Source organism: Hemibagrus wyckioides, linkage group LG05, assembly GCF_019097595.1.
Source record: "Hemibagrus wyckioides isolate EC202008001 linkage group LG05, SWU_Hwy_1.0, whole genome shotgun sequence".
Lineage (NCBI taxonomy): Eukaryota > Metazoa > Chordata > Actinopteri > Siluriformes > Bagridae > Hemibagrus > Hemibagrus wyckioides.
The window spans coordinates 7,498,828-7,523,081 of record NC_080714.1 but is presented as its reverse complement, the minus strand read 5'-3'; the positions used below and the strand labels follow the sequence as shown (position 1 = coordinate 7,523,081).

Below are 24,254 nucleotides of genomic sequence, written 5' to 3'. Positions count from 1 at the left end.
GATAGACCATACAGTAATTATTAGATTTGTTCAGAATTATACACACAGCGTTTTGTGAAATAAATAATCAAAATATAATAGTTTGGTTGTTTTGAGGAGGGGGGAAAAAAAAACCCAACCCCAGTGTAAAGCAGGGCTGGCCCAGTTTATAGGAAGCGGATGTGTCAACTTTAGCGGAAGTGGTACAGCCCAGACACAGTGAAGAACGAGAGGAGGACGGACACTCCAACCGAGGCTTTCATACAGAAAAAGCGGGACTAAACCCTATTTAAACCGTGAGTTTGCTTGCTTTTAAATGATAACAACACTAAATTTGTGTCCGGCGCTGTTCACTGTCGGTGTCTGAATTAGAAAAAGAACTGAATGGCGGACGTTAGCATTAGCTAAGGAAAAGCGCTAGCTAGCTTCCTTTGCTAGCGAAAAGACAAAACGAGGGCTGAATACAAAATGGCTTCCTGCTCGGCGTATGAACGCCTTGGTTCAGGTGCGAAATAGCGCATTGTGCGTGATACCTGGTGGATTATAAATTTAATACCGAACCTTTGATATTCTGCCAAGGTTTTGGTTAGCTTGCTAGCTTATTCAGATAACCAGTGCTCGTCAAAAGCGAGGCCTCTGTCTTTCTCCATCAGTGAAAGACCGCAATGGAAAATTACGCCATTGCAGCGCAAAAAGATTTCCAGAAATGGAATAGGAATGAGTGTTATATACACGTAAATATTTGAAGAGAAAGCAAGACCGCATTTCCTTACATTGTGCGGGTTTTTTAAAGCTGGTTAAGTTGCTAGCGGCGATTAGCTAACGCTAACGTCATTGTAGCCAGCGCTAACCAGGCTGTGTGTCTAGTGATTCATTGAGAGCCAGGCCTTTGGGATTAACGTCACGACTCGAGCAGATCGTTTTGTGGTCTCGAAACCTGAGAATATAAAGAATTGTCCTATCACGAGGCATTTATGGAATAATATCAAGACGTTTGTGCTGGCAGATGAAATCTTTTTGTGAAGGATTAGTGGTCGGATTGCTAGCCACTCATGTCACAGGCTGCTGATATGCTGGAAGGTGTGCAGGGCGCTTCATCCTCTTCATGTTCGCGAGCGAAGAGGAAAATGAACAAAATGGATCACGGATGCTGTAGGTTTAAGTGGGTCGTGTCCTAATTAGCTCATCTTAATATTTGCTTTAAGAAATAACTCTACCTAAATGGCGGAAATCAGACTGTCCTCGATTCGCCCATTCCTCTGCTTCAACAGATACCAGATACATGGATAGTAAGGGCGGAGAGAGAGATTTCGTTTGCTGCATATTTTCCATCGCAGTCTGTTATTTCGGATCAGGGTTCACACTTTGAAGGTGTCCTAGTCTTAACGATCTGCTATGAGGAAGTCTATATGAGAGATAGAGAGAGAGAGAGAACACCGTACACCCCCCAACTCTCAAATTTTGTTTAGCTTTAGTGTGATCAGTGATAGAGAAATTGGCATTCATCTTTTTAAGGCAAGAGTCTCTCTTATCAAAGGCCAGACCTCTAATGTAAAATTGACCTTGCTTTCACCAAACTGCCACTAGATGGAACTCATCAGACATCTTGTGAAACACTGAAGCAGTTATAACCTAGTCTAAAATCAATCAAAGAAGCTGCAATCTTGTCAGCGCAGTTTCAGTGATTATTCTGTCTCGGTCTTGCAGTCTGACAATGGATAAGAGCGACTTGGTGCAGAAAGCCAAGCTGGCCGAACAGGCGGAGCGCTATGATGACATGGCCACCGCCATGAAGGCAGTGACTGAGGGCGGCGACGAGCTGTCCAACGAAGAGCGCAACTTGCTGTCTGTGGCCTACAAGAACGTGGTCGGCGCACGCCGCTCCTCCTGGCGTGTCATCTCCAGCATCGAGCAGAAGACCGAATCCAACGAGAAGAAGCAGCAGATGGTGCGCGAGTACCGTGAGAAGATTGAGCTTGAGCTGCAGGAAATCTGCAATGATGTTCTGGTAATGCTGGTCTTCACACACTCTACAGCACTCTTTATTATTTTGCCATGATTTTAAACAAACAAGACAACTGGGAGGGGAAAGGTTTAGTTTCTTATTTGAATAACCTAATGTATGTAAATGCTTGTAATTTGGCATATGCTCTCTCCAGGGTCTCCTGGAAAAGTATCTCATTCCCAATGCCTCTCAGGCTGAGAGCAAGGTGTTCTACCTGAAGATGAAAGGCGATTACTATAGATACCTGTCTGAGGTTGCATCTGGGGAGAATAAGAGCGGTAAGTTCACGGGTTGTTCGTGATCCAAAACAGCTGATGTAGATCCTGATGGCTTGGGAGTTAGGGAATTGAAAATTTGATTTTCTTCATGCAGCTACAGTTGATAACTCTCAGAAGGCCTACCAGGATGCGTTTGAGATCAGCAAGAAAGACATGCAGCCCACACACCCCATCCGGCTTGGTCTGGCTCTTAACTTCTCCGTCTTCTATTATGAGATCCTGAACTCACCCGAGAAGGCCTGCAACCTTGCCAAGACGGTTAGATTTTGACACTTGCATTAATTTTCTAGCAAGTCCAAAATATTTTTCGCTAAAAAAATTCTTTTTCAGGCTTTTGATGAAGCCATTGCTGAGCTCGACACCTTAAATGAGGATTCCTACAAAGACAGCACCTTGATCATGCAGTTACTAAGGGACAATCTAACCGTAAGTTACTTAGTGTTCCACTTCCACTGTTATTCTGACCATGTTGTGGCATTTTGTAACACTTTCTTTGTGGTTATGTGTAATTTCTGTAGCTGTGGACGTCAGAAAATCAGGGTGATGAGGCAGATGCTGGCGAGGGAGAGAACTAGAGGAGCCACACTGATCTCCAAACACCCGCACACACACCCTCATCTTAAAAAAAAATTTACACAAATGGCTTCCTCCAAACCCACCACCCATTTACTCACCCTGCTTTCCATCCTACAACCTATTTCCATCAGCAGCCTGCTCCCTGTACCCACCCTCCCATATTGTCATCATGAGACGCACCCAAAGCAAGACACACACTGACGCCTCTCACACAGGCTCTGGCGGCAGGGATTTGAGGGAGGGAGGGTTTGCAGGGTGATATGCCATTTTCAACAGGTCCACTCATTTTGTTGTATTTTGAAATTTAATGCGGTTGTACTGAATATCAGATCCATATTTGTTAAGTGCATGAGTGAGCATGTGTGTATGAGAGACTGAGTGAATGTTAGTGTGACTGAGTTGTTCATGTGAGTGTGTGTGTGTTTTGGAGTCAGGGGTTATAAACTCTAAAAGTCCTTCCTAATGATTCCCTTTTTTTTCCTCCATTTTTTCCACTTTAGCTGGTTGTGCATTTTCATCCTTATTTTTTGTTACGGATTTTTTTTTTTTAGTGTAATTCGTCATGGTATTTGCAGGTTTTATTGTATGGTTATTAAACTGGCAGTTTATTTTCACCAAACACTGTAATTTCTTGAGTTTTGTATGGTTTTTGTTTTGGGACCTGTGATGCTCTGCCTCTCAGCTTCGATTCCTGGTTTCAGTGCTGCGGTTATTCACTGAAAGCCCTGTTCAGACACATGGTCAGTGGGCCATTTCATAAAGTAAATGTCTGAAAACTGAATATCAGTAGAACATGTGTATTTATTTGTGATATGATGCACCACACACAAACACTCATCCTCTCTTTCTCACTCATTCTCACACACACACACTGGCAATAAGCAGAATTTTCCAAACAAATGATGGCTGATCATGATAGCCATGAGGTTGTAATAGAGTTTAAAATCATGTGGTCAGTGTGGTTTTGTCAAGTAGCTACTTCAGACATAAGGTATGTTTGGTTAAAAATGATATTTTATAGGCACACATGCATAACCATCTCTAACAGACATACATAATGCGGTTTAAATAACGCAAAGTGCTGCGGGAAGAAATCGGTAAATTTCCATTTGCTTTAATATCTTCCTCGGCAATCTCCAACAATAACTCAAGTCTAATCCTGAAAATGGCTTCCTCTAGAAAGCACTTTATAGGACATGAATGGCTTCTATGTAATGCACTGTGATGTCCAATGAGCTGCTTATACAGTCTGCCCTCTATTGGACAATTATGATACAATATCTTTAAGATTTAAGTTTTTAATCACACACAGTGAATAATACATACAAAAAAACCCACATCTTTCAATTCAATTCAATTAAAAAAACTGTATTTGTCCAGGAGGGGCAGTTAAAGGCACGGGAGCAGCATGAAGGGCATATAATCATAATAATAATAATAATAATAATAAAGATAAAATACATTTAAAAAAATATATAGAATATATAAACAAGAACAGTACTAGTAATAAAAGGAAATTGAAGCCACAGTAATGATAAAGTACAGAATAAACTGGAATAAACAGTGTTATACAGATGTGCCATTGACCTAAATACTGTGAATGGTTCAGAAAATGTAAACATATGACTGGGATACAGTGCAGACAGGTAATTAAAAAGCAATTAAGTATTTTCAGTGATTTAAAAAAAAGGTTGATATTTACAAAATATTGCAAAATATTGGTTATTTACAGAAAAACAGTGAGAAGAGTGATGATATAACATGTAGGTGAAAATATACAAATAGTTGTCTTGGTAATATACAGGTATAATAATTTACAAGTTGCAGTCACAAGTTATTGCACTTAAATAAATAATATAAACAAGTACCTGGTTAATAAAGTAATGAAGTAAATGTTATCTTCATAATAGGTATCATTATCTGTTAATAAAAACTGCCAAGTACCCACCTTTTAACGCTTCATCATGGCACTATTTAACGTCGAGGACCAATATTCTTAATTGTGGTGAAGTGCAGCGTATTTGGCGGCGGGTTTTAATTAGCGGTGACGTAGCGCGCGGATTGACCTGCCAGGTGTTTCAAGACGATAATCAAACGAAAACATTAGCCACAGAATCGCCGCCGCTCAGGAGAAGAGGACCTTCAAGTACCATCTGTATTTCTCTCACGGGAAAAGGTGATTCTTTTAAACAAGCAGGGGATTTGCATCATGTTGCATCAATATTACCTGAAAGTGTTCTGTATTGATCTCGGTTATATTATGGCTAAAAAGACTAGCTTAACAGTAAACCTCAGCAAAGTTTTCTTTCTTTCTTTTTTTTTTTGTTATTTAATCCATGAGCGTTTCATGTGTGTCCTTTGGCAGAAAGAGCCACTAAAATTGTTTTTATTATCGCGATATAGCAAGCATTTGTAATTATATGTGCTTTAATTCAGTGGCTCGAGACTGTGTTGTCGATCAAATAGATAAACGGTCGCCTGCTATTAGCCGCTGTTGCTAGCTAAGTACTAAAGATGAATGAATTAATTACCGTATTAATATGAACTGCTGTGTTTTAATAAGGAGGGTGGTGTTCTAATCGCTGTATAATGGGGGAGTAGTTTATTGGAGGGATGATATTAGAGGATCTAAATGTATTTTTAGGCTAGTGGTTAGTAAAACAGGCTGCAAGAGTTTTGTATGACAAGGGGTTTTGCGCATGCGCGTTACATTTTCTCTCTCCCATAAAATTCGTGCCTCGTTTGTTTTAACACGTTTTGCGATCGTAAGAATATGAGCCTATGAAAATAGCCCTATACAAGAAGGTTTAACTCTAATTTAAATATTCTACATAAAGGTTTATACTGCAGAAATCTTCTCATAAGGGCACAGTAATAAACTGGGAGGAAAACCTTGCAGTGACACGTCCATTAACTGACCTGTTTGTGTATGCCATTTGTTTGGTAATAATCACAGATAACATGCACCATGAACAGCCAGTTAAGGTTTGTCCTGTTGAGGTTGTGCAGTGTCTGGCCGTTTTAAATGTTTGTGTAAACCATGGCAGAGCTTACAGGATGAACAGCAGTGGGCCAGTGTATCCTTTGGCCTCGCTCTATGTGGGTGACCTGCATCCTGATGTTACAGAGGCCATGCTATATCAAAAGTTCTCCCCTGCGGGACCCATCATGTCCATCCGTGTATGCCGGGACATCATCACACGCAGGTCCCTCGGCTATGCCTACATCAATTTCCAGCAGCCTGCTGATGGTAAGCACTAGCACCTCCTGCTTGATTTAGGTCTATTAAGCTTTTGTTGCAATTATATTATGTCAGTGCCAGTCAGCAGTGAGGTAACCATGACCAATTAAAAGCATGATGCTGTAACAGCACCAGTATATAGATTTATTGTTTAACTGTGGCATATTAATGCCCCCAAAACGACAATTCTACACCTCTGAATAAAGTTTGGATTATACATTTGGGTTTTGCTAGGTGAAATGCCAAGTCTTTGATATCCCATATCAGAAAATGGCTCTTCACTAAGATACCGTCTTTAAGGTCATGCGTGGTTGAGAGGAGTTAACTCAATGAGAACTATTATGCTGTTCTGCTGCAGCGGAATGTGCGCTGGACACCATGAACTATGAAGTGATAAAGGGTCGTCCGATCAGGATCATGTGGTCGCAGCGAGACCCTTGTCTGAGGAAGTCTGGAGTAGGGAACATCTTCATCAAGAACATGGACGAGTCCATCGACAACAAGGCGCTTTACGACACCTTCTCTGCCTTTGGCAACATTTTGTCATGTAAGGTCAGCATCAAACAAGTTTCCATTTTCCATCCCTTATTTCAAGTGAGATTTAGGCTTCAGAACTCAGAATCTCTTTAAAAAAAAACTTCCCTCATGATAAGTTTGTTGTTTACATAATATACAAATATTTTTAAATGAAGAGTACAATACATGTGAAGCAAAGTACTTTTTGCCAAGGCATATTCTGCATTCTGAACCATTTGGCTTGTGGAAAAAAAACGGAAACACTGGCTAGTTATATTAGACGGTGGACGAACTCAGACGTAGAATTAGTTACATTAGAGTCCAAAACAAGTATTATAATTAAGCGTTTGTTTTTAAATGTTATTTGTTATAATGTGTTCCCTGATAGGTGGTTTGTGATGAAAATGGCTCGAAAGGTTATGGATTTGTGCACTTTGAGACACAGGAGGCAGCGAAGCGAGCAATCGAAACAATGAACGGCATGCTCCTGAATGATCGCAAAGTGTAAGTGCAGAGGCTTAATGCATTCTAGTCTACTTGTACAGAAGAACACTCCTCAAACCAGGGTTTCTGTAGATGTTTTTAAAACAAGCAATAATTTTCAGTTGCATAAGTGACTAAGAAAGTATATGTGGAATAAATAAGAGGCTTTTGGTAGTAATGAGGGGCAATAATTCATACAGAGCATAAATCATAGTAGGTACAGGTATAAAATAAATACATATTTAATAGGATCACATCCCTCATTTACCTTAAGTTGGCTAGAAAATGCAAGCAACTATGATTACAGAAAGGGATGTGTGTAGGGATGTGTGTAGGGATGTGTGTGTATATATATATATATATATATAAGTTAAGGATATTCGGCTTTCGGGTGAAATTTCAGGATGCACCTAAAATGCACTATAACCTTTACAGGTGAGCTTAATTTGACCTTCTCTACACTTGAATGCACATGTCCAACTGTTCAGGGTTTCAGTACTTTTTGCATAACTTGCTGTTCTCTAACAAGGTGCTTAATGGCAAAATTCACAACTGGTGTTTGATCCATAAATCGACCAATACATTTTCTGGTTCAATTAGAATTGGTATTTAAGCAGTCCTCTTCATTATGCTGTTCACATTTTGACATCATGAGACCCAGACGCCACCTAACAATTGATCAACAGTACCTCGCCATTGCGAGGATGTTCTCAGAGGGAAGTGGCCACTGAGCTTAGAGTGTCATCAGCAGTTTGCGACAGAGAGACTGGAAGAGGCATAGAAGTGGATGTCCTTTGGTCACATCCCACGTTGATGACCGCTTGTGAACAGTGCCCTGCGGAACCGGATGATGAATGCCACTCAACTCCAAGCACATTTAAGGGAGGTGAGAGGCACGCAAGTGTCACGTCAGATCATTGAAACCGTTCACATCAGCGTGGTCTGCGTGCTAGACGACCTGCAAGGGTACCTGACCACACCACCAGGCCAGGGAGCATTTACGCTGGACGAGGGACCAATGGGCCTCAGTGCTGTTCTCTGATGAAAGTCGATTCACGTTGAGCAGAAATGATGGCCGCCAACGATGTTGGAGACGTCATGGAGAGCGCTATGCATCAGCCACTGTTGTGGTGGTGTTACAGTCTGGGCAGGTGTGTCTACTCAATACAGAACTGCGCTACATCTTGTGAATGGTACAGTGACAAGCCAATATTACCTGAATAACCTCATTAATCCAGTCATTGTGCCCCTGCATGAACAACACAGGCCTTATTTCATCTTTATGGATGACAATGCTCCAGCTCATCAAGGTCGCATCATTAGGGAACGGCTGCTGGAGGCTGGGGTACCTCAAATGGAGTGGCCTGCACTTTCTCCAGACCCGAATCCCATAGAAAACCTATGGGATCAGCGGAGTCGCCATGTAGAGGCTCGTAACCCTGCACCCCAGAACCTCAATGACCTCAAGAAGAGTGAAATGCCATGCCTCAGCAGACAATAAGTCGACTCGTGAACAGCATGAGACGTCGTTGTCAAACTGTAATTGATGGTCAAGGGCACATGACAAATTGAGACATTGACATTTTTTGTTGTGGTATACCCACCACTGTTGTTGGCGTTTGTTTCAATAAATTGTTTGAGATGAGGAAATCACCATTGCATGCTTCTACTTAAATGCCCTACTTTCATGATATCACTGTAGTGTGAACTTTTTACATTTTCCATAAATTTCACCCAAAAGCCAAATATCTAACTTTTTGTGAGTAGTGTATAAACAGTGTTTAACCTAGTTTAAGAACAAACCCAGATTTTGTTGGTGCTAATTATAACGATCCATATTGTAATCAGCAAAACATGCAAAGGATATGGTAGTGAACAGTCCTCTCATAAGCATCTCTTGACCTTTCTTTGCTTAGAAAATATGCAGGTAAAGAGCAGGAAAGCAGCCCAGGCCCAGTCTGTCCTTTGGGAAAAATAAGTCAACTGTCTACGGTTAGGTCAGTGCACATGAGGAAGAGTTTGCTGCAGGTCTTGAGCTGACATGGCAGTATGTCAATGATGGTCAGGATGAATTTCAGAATTTGTAGCAGGCCTGTGTAATGAATTTAGGAGGAAGTTGTATTATCTTTGCTTTTAGATCTGCCTAGGATTCTCTAGGTAATGCATTTGTGATTATATTGTAAATAGATATTACCTGGATAATAATATCTACTATTTTTCTTGCATATTTCTGGATTCTTTATGAAGTTTTGTTGGACATTTTAAATCTCGTAAAGAGCGAGAGGCAGAGTTCGGTGCAAAAGCCATGGAGTTTACCAATGTTTACATCAAGAACTTTGGAGATGATTTTGACAATGAGAAACTGCGCAATATCTTCTCTGAATATGGTAAGACCATCCTGGCTCCACTTCCAACCTGATTTGAGATGTATTCAAGAATTCCTTTAACAACTGCATTAAAATAATTAATCAGTTAAAATGTTTAGCATTCTTGTACATGTGAATAATTAGATCTCAGACAAGCAGGTTACATGTTACGCATGCTCTAAACATTATCGTTGTGTGATGCTTAAAACTGTGAGGTGCTTTGCATCACTGACATCACTGTGAAACACATTAACGTTTCATAGCAGCAAAACATTTTGTTTCAAAAACGTCAGTAGGTAACATACATCTAAGTGGAACATTAAAGTGGAAAAGATTCAGATATGTAATTTTGCTTTTTAAATTTCTATGAAAATATTGAATAGTATTCTCACAGGGATGTTTTGGTTAGACAGCTTTATTCTCTATGGAATATTTTCTAGCTCTGTCAGTACATGCTTTTAATTATCGCTGCTAACTGTGTGATTCCCAGGCAAAACCCTGAGCGTCCGTGTGATGACTGATGAAAAGGGACGTTCTCGTGGCTTCGGCTTTGTGAATTATGAAAACCATGAGGATGCACAGAAAGTAAGGGGGGTCTACAGAGTGGTCATGTGTGAATGTTGCAGAGCATCTTCACAACTAAAATCCATCATTTAGACTACCTAACTTGTTTACAGGCAGTAGCCGAGATGAATGGAAAGGAGCTGAATGGACGAGTTCTCTATGTGGGCCGAGCTCAAAAGAGACTGGAGAGACAGTCCGAACTCAAACGCAAGTTCGAGCAAATCAAGCAAGAACGCTTAAACCGATACCAGGTAAACCTGAAAAAACCATGGCTGTTTGACTTGGCACCAGGATTTTTATAGATGTTTAAAATCACTCTATTACTTCTATGTTAGTAATTTAATGATGCCAGGTCTATTTTTAATGTTTGGCTGCAGGGGGTGAATCTGTATGTAAAGAATTTGGATGATGGCATTGACGACGATAAACTGAGAAAAGAGTTTGCCCCCTATGGAATGATCACCAGTGCTAAGGTATCTGAATTCTATTAAACGTTCCTTAATTTTTTAGAAATAAACGCTGACTTTACAGTAGATTGGAAAAAGGGCTGATGTCAAGGTTAGCATAATATTTCTCTGATCCAGGTGATGACTGAGGGAGGACAGAGTAAGGGCTTTGGCTTTGTTTGCTTCTCCTCACCGGAGGAGGCCACTAAAGCAGTGACTGAGATGAATGGCCGGATAGTCAGCACTAAGCCTCTGTACGTGGCCCTAGCGCAGAGGAAAGAGGAGCGCAAGGCCATACTCACAAACCAGTACATGCAGAGACTGGCCAGTGTCAGAGCCATTCCCGGCCCTGCCATGCCTGCTTACCAGCAGAGTTCAGGCTACTACATGCCGTCTATACCTCAGGTGGGAGAATGACAGAGTTAGGAGTTAGTATTTGAGTCCTTCTGCCTGCTTAAATAAAATTAGTATTTTCTTTTTTAAATACAGCCTCAGGGTCGTGCCTTCTACAACACTGTACCAAACCTACGACCACCACCACGCTTTCCTGGACAAGCCCCAAGACCACAGGGTAGGTATATGAGTACAACATAAGTGTAACTTCTTATTTTTCCTTCACTTTGACATTTGTGTTGGGACAAAGGGATAGTTTGTATGGGAGCCTGTTGGTGTGTAAACTGTTGTCCTAACATTCACGCTCTCTCTCATTGGCCATACCTAGTTCCTTACTCAGCTCAGACACTGAGGCCAGTGGTACCACGCAGGACCTCCACTCCCATCAGCACTGTGCGCCAGGCTTCCACCCAGGCTCCAGTTGTAAACACCCAGAGAATGGGTAAGAAACTGGGTTTGAGGGAATAGATGAGGATCATGTTTTTTTAATTATTATTATTTTACATCAAATACAATTACCATTACAACTAACATACCTAAATGAAGCTCATTTTCCTTTTGCACTATGAGAGAAAATGTATCTTTGGGTAAGCAGGAATTTTGACATGGGGTGATGCATTTAAGTTGTACCCACCTTTTACAATGTTTGGTATAAATCATGATGCTCATTAGCAGTGCTGGCATTCTAATTAGCATTGCTTTCATTTATTTATTTATTTATTTTTGAGGTAGAACTACTCACCATTACCATACCCAAACTCCTACAATAAATTGGTGTATACAAAAACCAGGTGAAGTTCAAATCCAGTAATGGAGGCAGAGTGAGCGAAAAGAAGTCACTTTTGTTTCTGTGGCAGGGGTAAAACCGAGATGGCCAACACAGGGACAATGGTTCTGGTTCTGGTGGGCACAATTCAGGCCAAAGAAAACGGTAGAATGTTTTCAAAGTTTGGGATCATTTCAAACTAAAACAGACAGAAACCTCTGTACAGTGTGATTACTGTAAGAATGAACTGGTGTACCACAACAGTACAGGTTCCATACTTCAACATCTCAGCTGCGGTGAAGTTAGTTTGATATTCGGAAGCAGTATTTTAGGGACCGTCGACAAATAAAAATCAGTGAAGACACATTTTGGGATAACGAGATTTACCTCGTGGGGGTTTCCAATTAGATTATTTTGGTACTAGTTTGGGGTCACAGGGTCACATGACCTAGGTATTGAAGAAATAGTGATTTTTTTTTTTTTTTTTTTTTTTTAATTAAAAAATAAATAAATTACAAATTATTTTACGATGCATAATTAATACTATCTATTACTTAAATTATTATTAATAAATTAACAAAAGCCGTATGCATCGACGTGTGGCATATGTATATTTAAGAAGAAATTAGGATAACTGGGGCACGTGGCCAGGTAAGTAACAAGTACCACATTTCATTCGTACAGAAATTTGTCTCTAAAATACCGCTTCCGAATATCAAACTAAGTTCACCATGTTAATCTCATTCACACACAGTCCCCGCTTTAAGTCCACGGAGTGGACACAAGTTTCACACTCAGCTTAAATCAATATGAACGTTCGCACTTAGCTTAAAACAATATGATTGCAAATTGAAATGAAGAATTTAGGCCGCTATAAATGTATGTGGATTGTGGCTACATGTAGTAACTATTTAAGACCATAAATCAGTATGGTGGCTAGTTATGATGTCCCTAATTTAGCTAAGTTTTGTAAAAGCCTAAACGTCATTCATTTTGATAGCCTCTATGTCTCACACACACACACCAGTATAGAGAGACATTTAAGGGGGTTTATTCTCCAAATAACTCTCATTTCATGTTACAGAAAAATGTGTTAAGAAATTTGATGTGTATGGATTCTTGTTCTTGTTCCAAGTTCCCTTCCTGTCCACTAATTTTTGCCTCTTACAAAAGCCAAAGTCTTCCCGGAAGACAGTAAAGCTTATGTCATGCTTGAGCTTGGAGTTAGACTGAAACGTCAAAATTAAGTTGCACAACATAAATGCAATGTTTAGGTATTATTATTATTATTATTATTATTATTATTATTATTATTTTGTTTTAGGTTGTTCTATTTTTACCTTCTTTTGAAGTAATTGTTTTTTTATTGATATATTTGTATTTGCATTTTGAATGTCATTTAAATGCACTAAATAGGTTTAGATTTTTTAATTTTTGTAAGTAGGAAACAACATAGTTGTTTATTTTAACAGAGCTGTCTTATTTTCTCTTGCATATTTAGTATTCCTCTTTAATAAAGAAAAATTACTTCTTAACCGATTAATTGGTAGAATACTCGATTACTAAAATAATCGATAGCTGCAGCCCTACTGTTCATACAAATGAAGGCAAAAACTTTGAATCCGCTTACAAATGTGCTACAATAGAACAGCCCACTGTTTCTTGTGTATTGTCTATATTGTATTTTGGGCCAAGTAGCACAAATGAAATATTGTTTCTCTGTCCAGCTCACATCGGGACTCAGACAGCAGGTGGGCGAACTGTAGGAGGGCCTATGATAAGAGGGGTCAGTCAGTACAAATACTCCAGCGGTGTTCGAAATGTCCAACAGGTCATCACTGTACCAGCTCCTGTTTCCCAACAGGTAATATACATCTATGCAAGCATAAATATGTAGAGCACATGTGTCCTATGATAGTTCAGGGATGGCTGTTTTTGAATGTGTTGAATTATTAATTGTATTTGGCTCATAGAATAATAAGTTGCCCATTAGACTGTATGACAGGGGATCGTAATTGTGCATGGTAATCACACCTCTGTTTAATCTGTACATATTGTTCTCTGTATATATCCAGGGTTGTGTGGTATGCCTGAAAAAATTAAAACCCTAAAGTGATATTTTAGGAATCTGCATTCAATAAGGCATGCCAGAAACATAAGACAAGGAAGAATGATATCTCAAGTTGGATGTTTTCTGTATCAGCTTTCTTTTAAAGTTAGTCTGGACAGGAACATGTATCACAGTGGCACTAATTCCAGCTGAAATTAAGAGTACTCTGCACTTGAGCTAATTTGCCTAAAAGGTTCATTAGTTTTTCAGCCTTATTCTGTCTGGGGAAAATGTTATTTTATAGATGGTGCCTACTCCAATTATTGAGCCTGCAGTTCACATAAAGGGTCAAGAGCCCCTTACTCCATCTATGTTGGCAGCCGCACCCCTTTTGGAACAGAAGCAACTACTGGGTATGTGTCTCACTCACTCACACTCACCCCCCCCCCTTTTTTTTTGTTTGTTTAAAACACAGTGCAAGCTTAGGCCAGGTACCCCTCAATGCAAATTCAGTGGTGTGGTTTTGAACCCAAACTATACCTTTTGTGAGTTTCAGGCTGGAGATGTGTGTTTGTGATGTGCTGTGTGGGTTAGGATTTACAGTTAGACTTTGGTTTATTGGTCTACCTCTCAGGGAATGTGTGTGGGCGTGTGTGTGCGCGCAGGTGAACGTCTGTATCCGCTGATCCAGGCCCTTCATCCGAACCTTGCTGGTAAGATCACTGGCATGCTGCTCGAAATAGATAACTCTGAACTTCTGCACATGCTTGAGTCTCCAGAGTCGCTACATGCCAAGGTACTTTTAACTGTTAATCAATACCCTATTGAAATCAGGCCTTTTGATTTCCATGACATTCCTTTCTATAATCGCATACACTCCTTTTCCTATTAATCTACAACGTATTTAGGTTGAGGAGGCAGTGGCTGTTCTTCAAGCTCATCAAGCAAAGGAAGCCTCCCCTAAGAAATAGAGGAAGTCTATTGCAGGTAAAATGCCACACAGGCACATTGAACTGAAATATGTGTAAAATCTCGGTATAATTAGATTGCAACACGAATTTTACTCCAAGCTGGAGTAAACATGCGTACTCGCATCTTGTAGAAATGATGCCGTGGGACTCCGTTTGAATCCTGGTCAATCCCCATGATTATGTACCTTGGAGATCGAGTTAAATTTTTTTTAAGACTGGTTATGGTGGATATTTTGGTGTTGGGGAAATGGGGTGAGAAGACTTAATACCCTGGTAAATGAGCTACTTGATTATAATCTGAATTAATTATCTACTGATATTTTTAAAGGAAGTCATTGCATTGCACCTATTTGAGGTTCTGGCCTAGCACACACACTTCACTCAGTTAGGCGTGCCCTGGTCCTCTGCACATTAAACTTGTCTTGGCTAAGTATGCTTTGTCCTAATGCATGCATGTTTACAAAAAAAACAAAGTTTTTTTAGGATGTGTTTAATGCTTAAAAAGGTGCTTTATTGCTTTTAAACACTATATTGTGTTAAAAGTAGGTAATGTATACTCGCATGCTGTGATCTTACTAATTGTTTTATTTTTTGCAGGCATGAATGTTGAAGGTCCATGGATTTTGCAGAAGGAAAAAGAGGTGTAATAAGTAAATAAAATTGATTAATGGTGGGGGGAGAATAATATTAATAAGCACTTGGGCACAAAAGGCAATGGCACTTTTGTGAGTAGCTTTTCCTCATGTCTGTACTGCTCAACACTATGTTCTGTTATTTCTGAGTTTTGTTATTAAAAAAAGGAGGGGGGGAAATAAGAAAAATGCAAAAAAAAAAAAAATTTAAAAGGAAATAAAAAACTTTGTTGTGCATTAAAATATTTTGGCTTGGCCATAAACAAGTTGTAATCATTTTTTTTTTTTTTTTTTTTTTTTTTTTATCTTGATGCGAAATGTTTTTTGAGTGTTACTGTAACTCCATGGAGCAATATTCACAGGTTTATAGTGGGAATTGGGGATTCAGGAAGATTGTCACAAAAGATAAACCTAATGTGGACAGGCTAAAGAAAGATGCTTGTCTGAATGTGTGGGGCTTTTACTTGTGATTTTCTTAAAGGATGGCTTGTTTCTCAGTAGGTTTATTTGGAGAATGGTTCATTTACTTTTTCTTCCCTGCTTTTTGGGGAGTTGGTTCATTTAATAGAACGAATGAATTGATCCATCATTCAAATGAATGTCATATTAGTGCAAGTGAAAGCTGAAGGAAGACCCATGATTATTTTATGTCGATTCTGTTCTGTATTTGTCCTCCCCTGAGGACAAGGGGATTGTACTTGATTTCATTCATTCAATGTCTATACCCTCTTATTCCTAGGCTCCAGCAGACCCCCGTGACCCTATCTCAGCGCAATAGGGCGAAAGGCAGGGCTACACCCTGGACAGGTCTACATGATTTCAGTGAAATTTAAAAAAAAAAAAAAAAAGACAAACAGAAGGGTTCAAGTTTCATGTTTAATCAAGAACTAAATCCAAGTACTGGATGCTTTAAGACTCACTGGTGCTGTTTGTAAAACATTACATTTGATCATCCCATGATCACGAAAGTGTGACCCATTTCTCACTTCCTTGACTGTAGAAATGTGATGAGCAAGAAATGAAACCAAGTATGTCAAAGGTCAGCACTCTGTGTGGTCTTTCACATGACGCAGGACTTTTAGTAAATTCCCATGAGCGTATTTTTACTCAAATATATATCGTCACATTTATCGAGGTTATATTCATGCATTAGTCTGTGGTAATACTTAAGAGTTGTTCTTTATGTCAGTAGTAGGACTGTTCCTAAAGTGAAACGCTGACTAGTTTGCAGTCGGGTTGCCTGGATGTTAGTCAGCATGCTCTTATTTCATGTCTATAGGTTGATGCTTGTGGCTTTGCGCAGACATAGCAGGGCCTCAGGGGGCACATCCCGAGGGCTGATCTTGTTTGCCTCCAGCCGCAGAACACGCAGGTTGGAGTAGTTGGTCACGTTTATAACTTGACAGAAACTGCTGATTGAGAACTCTGAGGAAGGGGAGAAAACAGCATTTTAGATGCATGTCTGCAATTTCAAGCAAACAGCTTTTGTGATGAACCCTTTGTATTGTTTACCAGATATTGATATTATATAGAGAAAAATGTAGATAGTACTCTGCGTTTCTGAGCTACTCACTCTGCTACAAAGATGTGTTTTTGAAGCATTTCTCCTGACATGAGGAAACTTTAAACTTACTTGACTTTAAAGAAAAGTGCTTTCCGAATATAATTGCTTTGAGAATGTACAGCTTTTGGCTGAGAACAAGCTCTTAGTTTAAACCTGTACAGTGTACACCCCCACACTTTTTTTCTACCACTTGCATCCTCTTTGATTACTTGCCAAGTTCTACTTACTAACAAGCTCTCGCCTACCACACAACACCCATCTGGGGAGGTTGAATGCTACCTAGAATATGCAGGAAGTCAGCCATTTCATTTTCCTGAATTGTTGCTAATGCTCAAAGATGCACTTTGAGGTGCTATCTGACCTCGTCTGCAAACTTAAGCTGACGTGTGCCTTCGATTGGCTCGTGTTGCCGTGTTTAACAGCGGAATGGCTAGTTTTGCTCTGAAGGCCTCCCAGCCTGTGGTGGTGCTGGGATTTGAACTTGTGCTGTCTTTAGTACAAAGTAGTGGCAGCAACTTTGCTGTTTGTTTTTGGCCAAAATGTGTATGTCACAGCATAAACATGTGCTATGCTGTTGTGGATGTGGTAGCTTAGTGATTAGGTGTTGGATTACTGATTGGAATGGTGCGAGTTTGAATCCCAGCTCCACCAGGCTGCCACTGCTGGGCCCCTGAGCAAGATCCTTAACCCACACTTGCTCAGTTTTGAGATAAAATTGTAAGTTGCTCTGGATAAGGGTGTCTGCCAGAAATGTAAACATAAGTCAAATACATAGTCATTTGACTATATTTCAGTAAAACGCTTCCTTTGTATTCTTTTTGAAAGGAGTTTCTTGTACCTTTGATGTGATTTGCCTGAAGGTAGAGGTTCTGCAGCCTTGTGCCGATGGCTGGAATCTTTCCCAGCTTGTTGTGGGACAGGTCCAGCTCCATGAGAGTGCTCACATTAAAAGTATTGGGTGGGATTCCTGCATCGGTGAGGCGGTTGTGCGAGAGGCGCATAAAGCGCAGCCCTGGCCGTTTCTTCACAAAGTCCACAGGGACAGAAGAGATATGGTTGTGGTCGAGGTACAGCTGGCTCAGCGTGGGTGGAAGATGCTCTGGAACCTTTGATAACTGATTCCCACGCAAATCCAGAAAGCTGAGCGAGACCAGTGACTCTACGGCACCACCCAGATCCTGGATAGTGTTATAATTGAGACGTAGGGCTGCGAGACGGTTCATTCCACGCAAGGACCCAGGAGGCACGGATGTGATGGCGTTGTGGTCCAAGCGCAGGTCCTGAAGGGAATGAGGAAGTCCTTCTGGGATGTGCTCAAGTTTGTTGTGCTGCAAGAACAGACGCTCCAGTTTGGACAGCTTGGCGAAGATCTAATAAGATAAAAGAATTATGTTAAATAAAATGTACCTTTTTTTTTGTGTGAATTTTTTTGTCATCTTGATTGTGATATAAATGTTTTTGTTTTATAATAAAGACTTTGCTATCTTATGGTTATGTGCTTAATACTAATTCAGTCTCCAGTGTAAAGTTCACCAGTTCACAAACTAGTGCTTAAAATGTGAAAAAGATTTTATGAACAAAGATAGCATAATCATGGACTGGTCTGTGTGCAGGACAGATTCCCCATTTGTTCCTCTGTGACTGTTCACTTGTACTGACCTTGCTGCTGATTTTGTCAGATCTCAGCTGGTTCATATTCAGGATGATCCAGACGAGCTCGGTGGCATTGTCAAAAACCCCATCGGTGATTCCGGTGATCCGGTTGTTTTGGAGGTACACGTACTTCATGCGCGAGGGTACAAAAGGCACATGCTGGAGGTTGCGGTTGTGGCAGTACATGGCAGTAGGGTAGGCAGGAGGACACTCGCACTCCAGGGGGCAGTCTAGTGCTTCAGCGTCATCTTGTGCGTAAAGGGACGCGTAGTTGTCATAATTTGAGCTGTATCTGTATCTGTAGGCTCGACTGCGTAGGTAGTTGAGCCAGGTCAGTGAATCGGTGTGTGCGAGGGAGAAGTGCACAAGCCCCGCCCACAGCAAAAACGTACTCCACATGATCACTAGGGTCTTCACTTTTATTTCAATTCACTTTTTGTCTGTACCAAATGATGAAAAATAAATTGTTTGAATGAACTCAATCAAATCAGAATTATGAGATGATGTATTCACTAAACAGCTCAGTTATGCTCTCTATACTTTCAGCACACTTGATTCTTGAAAACTAATAACATTGAAAATGATATAGTGATCTGGAGCTGGCCAAGAAACATCTCAGCAACTTGTTACCCATTTATTTTTTAGCCCCTGAAATGCAGGGATTCTGTATGAAACATAAGCATAAATCCCTCATGCTCTATATCTCAAGCCCTATATCATACCCTATATATCTGGGATTAAAACTGACATTCTCTGTAACGATGTATAGATCTGACCCGCTCAAGCCAGAATAGAACTCTATACATTAAAAACATAGTTACCTAGAAATATGTTCGTGTCTGGACAGGCAGCATCAATTCTAGATTCTGGGGTTTGTTTTTGTATTGTACACAGAAACTGAGCACAGAGGGAAGTGTGTTTTGGCCTGAGGGTGTTTTTCTGATACAGGTGTGCTGAGTGACACTTACAGCTCAGAATATATACATATATATGCTATTGTGCTTGTTTTGTCTTTGTGCTGCTGTTATTTCAGGATTTTCAATTCATTCTTTTTATACCTGATATAAATGATAATTGTGACAAACCCAAAGCTGATTATTTCCCACTAACTCTATATAGTGTCACAGTTACAAGTTTAATACCACAGCAATTTGCCAACAATTACAGTTTTCATTAATTAAACAAAACTTGCCATCCTTTTTATCCTTTTTTATTTACCTTTTATATTGTAGTACGTTTTTCAGTTAGAGTATAACAGCTATAAAGAGTCATTCGCTTCCCAGCATTTCTTCCTTTCTCTCTGCTGATGACTAAAAGCTGCATCCCATTACTGAAGAACAGTAACTTTCCTGTGACAGAAAGCTTAAAGCTACACTCTTCCTCTCTCATAGAAAATGATTTAAAATCTGTTGATGTGAAGCGTCCACCCTGCTGCAGGAATTATTACCATAGAAGCGATAATGTACTAGAACCAGCGCATTAGTGTAAACCTTGCACCAGAAACCATCCTCAGAGCTGCTGTTCTAGAAAATGAGTTGATTTAGACTAATCAGAGTTGAGAATTCGCCAGCACCCTGGTATAATTTCATCAGCATAATCATAACGGCCTTCTTCCATAATAAAAAAGGAAAAGACGTTTATTTTCAGCTAGACTACTTTGCATCTACGTGTGTGAATATAGATCTAAATTCAAGATCAAGTTTCAAACTCAAGCAGTTGACCTCAGAATAATATACTATTAGAGTATAATAACTGTTAAGCTTATAATAAACTTTACAATGCATTTTGGCTTTAAGAATCACATTTAGCAACAAAAACTTAAAAACAAGAGGAGAAATAATCCATACTCTACAAAACCACACTAATACGGACTTCATATCAATTCAAAAAAATCTTTAAAGCTAGAGAATGAACTACACCTACCTCTGATTGCAGTGTGCTTTCTGCCTCAATCTCCCCTCGAGTGAAAAACAGCGGGAGGACGAGGCTGAGAGGTGGAGAAACAAAGGGGGTGTAGAGGCATGGCATCTCTAAAAGCCTCTTTCTAACTGTACATTACAAGAGATAATTACACACACTTACACTTACACATTGTGTTTTACACTGCTGATACACACAGTGCAGACAGAACGATGCAGAGTGCAAAAGACTGAGATGACTTTGGATTTTTAATACAATTTATTAACCAAACATTCTTTCTTTATTGTATTGTGAAGCATCAGACTGGAAAATCTGGTTAGATATTTAGAATTTCAGGGGAGCCTGCAAACCTAGGTAGGCAAAAAATGACCTTGCTTTCCCTTTAGTTGAAATATGTTGCATATTTTAAAAAAATATTTTTTAAAAATATAGCCATTTGCTTCAGGTAATTTGGTACTTAGCTTTAAAGCACAATCCATCCATCCATCCATCCATTTTCTGTACCGCTTATCCTCCACATGGTCATGGGGAGTCTGGTGTCTATCCCAGTGGACTCAAGGCCATCCTGGATGGGATGCCACCCATTACATCGGGCAGACTCGCACTCACTCAGACACCCATTCACACACTCCAGACAATTTAGAGATACCTTTGGCCTCAAAGCATTTCCTGCACTGCACCACACTCCCTCTGATCCTCCAGTACTGCACGACTACCTCTTCTTGAAGTAGTTAAACAGGAAGAAGTACTTAACTGAGCACTTAATCTCTTCTTTAAAAAAGATGAATGTTTATTTGTTGCTATAGTACAAATACAGAATTATTCATTATTTTACTATTTAAACTACTTTTACATTAGTAGTTTAAATAGTTACTATTGTAGTAACTATTGTAGGCTTTTATACTAAAAGCAATGTAGATATAATTAATTTGACTATGTTTGATACACATGGAGAGTATAAAAAAAACTCCACACAGAGAACTGATAATTGATTCTGATCTCAGGTTATTGTCTTTATGTAGTTTTGTGCATTTCCAGGTGGCGTGTATGCACATGCTGCTCTGTGATGGCCTGGCATCCAGGGTGTTCTTGGGATAGGCTTTGGATCCACCCTGACCCTGACCCTGAGCAGGACAAATCAGCTACTGAAAAATGATGAATGATACTTGTGGTGCAATCAGTATATCTTCCACATGTAACTCATGTGGACCACAAAACCCACATTGGCATCCCTTCCATCATCAATCATACTGTATCCATCAACGCACTGTATCTGAAATCTCTCTGACACACAATTGCATGCGGTACAAAATAGCTGGGCTGTATGTCCTGAAGCCATGCAAATATGAATGCCATGTGTGTCTGAAGGCAATACATCTGCTCTTTAACAACCTTCCTTTCCCGCCTGTCAGGGGGGAAACGTGAGCCTTATCATTAGCCCAGCAAACATGCATTTGTTTTTATGAGGAATTTGGCCAGGATCTGTGGTGGTGGTTTGCACAAGCGTGACTGCCTGTTGCTGAATGCTAATAACCGCACATGCTTCCAATCTGCTTTTAATCCAGCATCAGCACTAATTCTACTGAACACCATGAAAAAAAAAGTTACAGTAACCAGGAAAACGTGCACAAGGAGCACTTGCAGCCTTTGACGTTGGTCTACTGCCTTGCTCATTTACACGTTCAACCTATTTCTTGACTGTATTTTCTAGTTTCCATTTCAATTTCTGATCGTCCTCTCAAAACACCTCCCTCTCGAAGTACATAGCGAGGAATGAAAATTGCTGACTTCAAGCTGAAAGGATACAGTACATTGGGTCTCACTGAGTGAAACTCAGTCTTAATGGCTCACAGACGAACCACTGAGATCTTGGTGGGAGAACGTAATTTTCCAATTACACTCATGCTTTATCAGTGTGGTTTCTATCAAACCTGATTGTTAAAAAAAAAAAAAAAAAAAAAAAAAACCACCACTAAGCTAAAGGGTTTTTTATCTCCAAGCTCTGTTGATTTCTCGATTCTGAAATCAAGCTGCTGATTAGTTTTCTTTAACAGCAGCTCTGAAAATGTATTACTGTAATTCAACTCACAACTCTGCTAAATTTAATGACGGGTTTGAATATTAACGTGGATACTCCATATATCTGAACCCTTATAATAATTTCAACATTTTTGAAAAAACAAAGATGTGTAGTCATTGATATGGTGAAATTTTCTGTCAGGAGGTTTAATGTCTATGGAATCATACTCCAGTGTCGATGCTTTGTAATGTTCAGTATGTAAGACTACCAGTTAAAGGTTCGTTTTTAATGATAGATATTGAATTGTATGTAGTGTTATCATGCCAAGAAGTTTTCATTCCACCCTCACGGAGAGCTGGAGAGTAAAGTCTAATAAGCAGGCACCCATTGGTAAATTTGGAGTTGTGTAAATAAGTAGGTGGCTATAGTAAGCGAACCCCTGATTGCTGTTTTAAACCCCACATCACACCTTCCACACCTTAGACAACCTCCTCTGAGACCTCTAAACTTGTTCTTGAGAGAAACAGCAGACAAAGAATTGTAATCGTGCAAAGACATAGATGAACAAACAGCATTCTGCTACAATAATGCATAGTTTGAGAAACATACTCCCAGTATATACAAGATGATATGTAATGAATACATGTCACAAGATCTGACAAATTTCCCCAGGCCTAGTGCTATGGGGACCAAAGTTTTTCATTTTGGAAGAGCATCAGTAACAAATACTCCCTTTTTTTTTACCTTGATGGTTTACTTTCATACTTTCCTGATCATCAATCCTGGAGCCTCAAACAAAATGAAGTCGAGAGCCTGTCACACTTAACTCATGCTACAGGCTACTATCTAGTGAATTTACAAGTGTGACACAGAAATAGGCAGTTAAGGGTCAATAAAGTAGTATACAGCTATAACTACATCTAAACACACACACACACCAAAGACATGAAAGCTAGAGGAAATATGGGGCAACAAGATTCCTGCCCCAATGGGTTTCTATTAGTGATTGTTGTAGTTCCCCTTTTTGACCACTGAGTGCAATTATTAACTCTATGGATGCTCTCTGGATCCTTAATGACCAATATCTAGGAAGTCAAGGGAATCTGTGTAACATCGGCTTAACTTCTGTCAAATAACTGGAGCTTTTAAACTTGAGGGTAACTTAAATGCGGTCATTAGTATTTCAGCCTCATTTAAAATGTAGGTTCAAAGCATGCAGTAACCATGCTCACCTTAACATCTCCCTAGGTTAATGTTAATACAGTATAGAAACTAAATAGTTTCTCCATTGCAGTTCAGAGAGCAGTGTATTAGTGGTGGTGGCCCAAGCAGTTAAGGCTCTGGGGCTGTTGACCGGAAATTCGGGGGTTCGAGCCCCAGCACAGCCAAGTTGCCACTGTTGGGCCCTTGAGCAAGGCCCTTAACCCTCTCTGCTCCAGGGGCGCTGTATCATGGCTGACCCTGCGCTCTGACCCCAACCTCCAAGGATGGGATATGTGAAGAAAGAACTTCACTGTGCTGTAATGTATATGTGACAAATAAAGACTATTTCTATTTGAAAATACCCCCTTTTATTTTCTCCTATTGTTTTTGGCTAGGTTATTATATCTATTTTATATCACTGGCAGAAAATAAGGGCAGTGAATTTTCCTTTTCATGTCCATCAGGTTTTATAACAGAGGAATAAGAAAATGCAGTTGTAATTAAATATTTGTATTGATCTGACATTTTTAAACTTTGCTTATATGGATTTTGTCCACGTGAAGATTCTGAAATTAAGTACTAGACTTGGACAAACGTCTGGTAAATAATTTCCAGTCAAACTGGAAAT

General features: G+C 39.8%; 3 protein-coding genes across 5 annotated transcripts; 2 read left to right on the top strand and 1 right to left on the bottom strand.

The window, feature by feature from the left end:
- Positions 1-116: 116 nt before the first annotated feature.
- On the top strand, positions 117-3,619 carry LOC131353394 (14-3-3 protein beta/alpha-A-like). Its single transcript, XM_058390392.1, has 6 exons — positions 117-275; positions 1,687-1,987; positions 2,139-2,262; positions 2,357-2,520; positions 2,593-2,688; positions 2,781-3,619. Exons 2-6 carry the CDS (start codon positions 1,694-1,696, stop codon positions 2,835-2,837), a joined length of 735 nt encoding a protein of 244 aa, XP_058246375.1. The 5' UTR covers positions 117-275; positions 1,687-1,693; the 3' UTR covers positions 2,838-3,619.
- Positions 3,620-4,643: 1,024 nt separating this feature from the next.
- On the top strand, positions 4,644-15,437 carry pabpc1l (poly(A) binding protein, cytoplasmic 1-like). 2 transcript variants are annotated; one of them, XM_058390377.1, is made up of 16 exons: positions 4,644-5,014; positions 5,886-6,088; positions 6,438-6,631; positions 6,984-7,099; positions 9,326-9,465; positions 9,935-10,029; positions 10,122-10,259; positions 10,386-10,481; positions 10,593-10,859; positions 10,944-11,025; positions 11,176-11,289; positions 13,341-13,477; positions 13,968-14,076; positions 14,329-14,459; positions 14,572-14,650; positions 15,232-15,437. In XM_058390377.1, exons 2-15 carry the CDS (start codon positions 5,896-5,898, stop codon positions 14,632-14,634), a joined length of 1,875 nt encoding a protein of 624 aa, XP_058246360.1. In that variant the 5' UTR covers positions 4,644-5,014; positions 5,886-5,895; the 3' UTR covers positions 14,635-14,650; positions 15,232-15,437. The 2 variants fall into 2 exon arrangements, with proteins under 2 accessions (XP_058246360.1, XP_058246359.1); XM_058390376.1 differs by lacking the exon at positions 4,644-5,014 and having other exon boundaries at positions 5,557-6,088.
- A 762-nt stretch (positions 15,438-16,199) lies between these two features.
- On the bottom strand, positions 16,200-21,015 carry fmodb (fibromodulin b). Of its 2 annotated transcripts, XM_058390383.1 has the most exons (5): positions 20,407-21,015; positions 18,490-18,923; positions 17,669-18,200; positions 17,444-17,571; positions 16,523-16,691 (listed from the first exon to the last, which is right to left on the bottom strand). In XM_058390383.1, the coding sequence occupies exons 2-5, from the start codon at positions 18,880-18,882 to the stop codon at positions 16,659-16,661; spliced, it is 1,086 nt and encodes a 361-aa protein (XP_058246366.1). In that variant the 5' UTR covers positions 18,883-18,923; positions 20,407-21,015; the 3' UTR covers positions 16,523-16,658. The 2 variants fall into 2 exon arrangements, with proteins under 2 accessions (XP_058246367.1, XP_058246366.1); XM_058390384.1 differs by lacking the exon at positions 17,444-17,571 and having other exon boundaries at positions 16,200-16,691; positions 20,407-21,006.
- Positions 21,016-24,254: the final 3,239 nt, after the last annotated feature.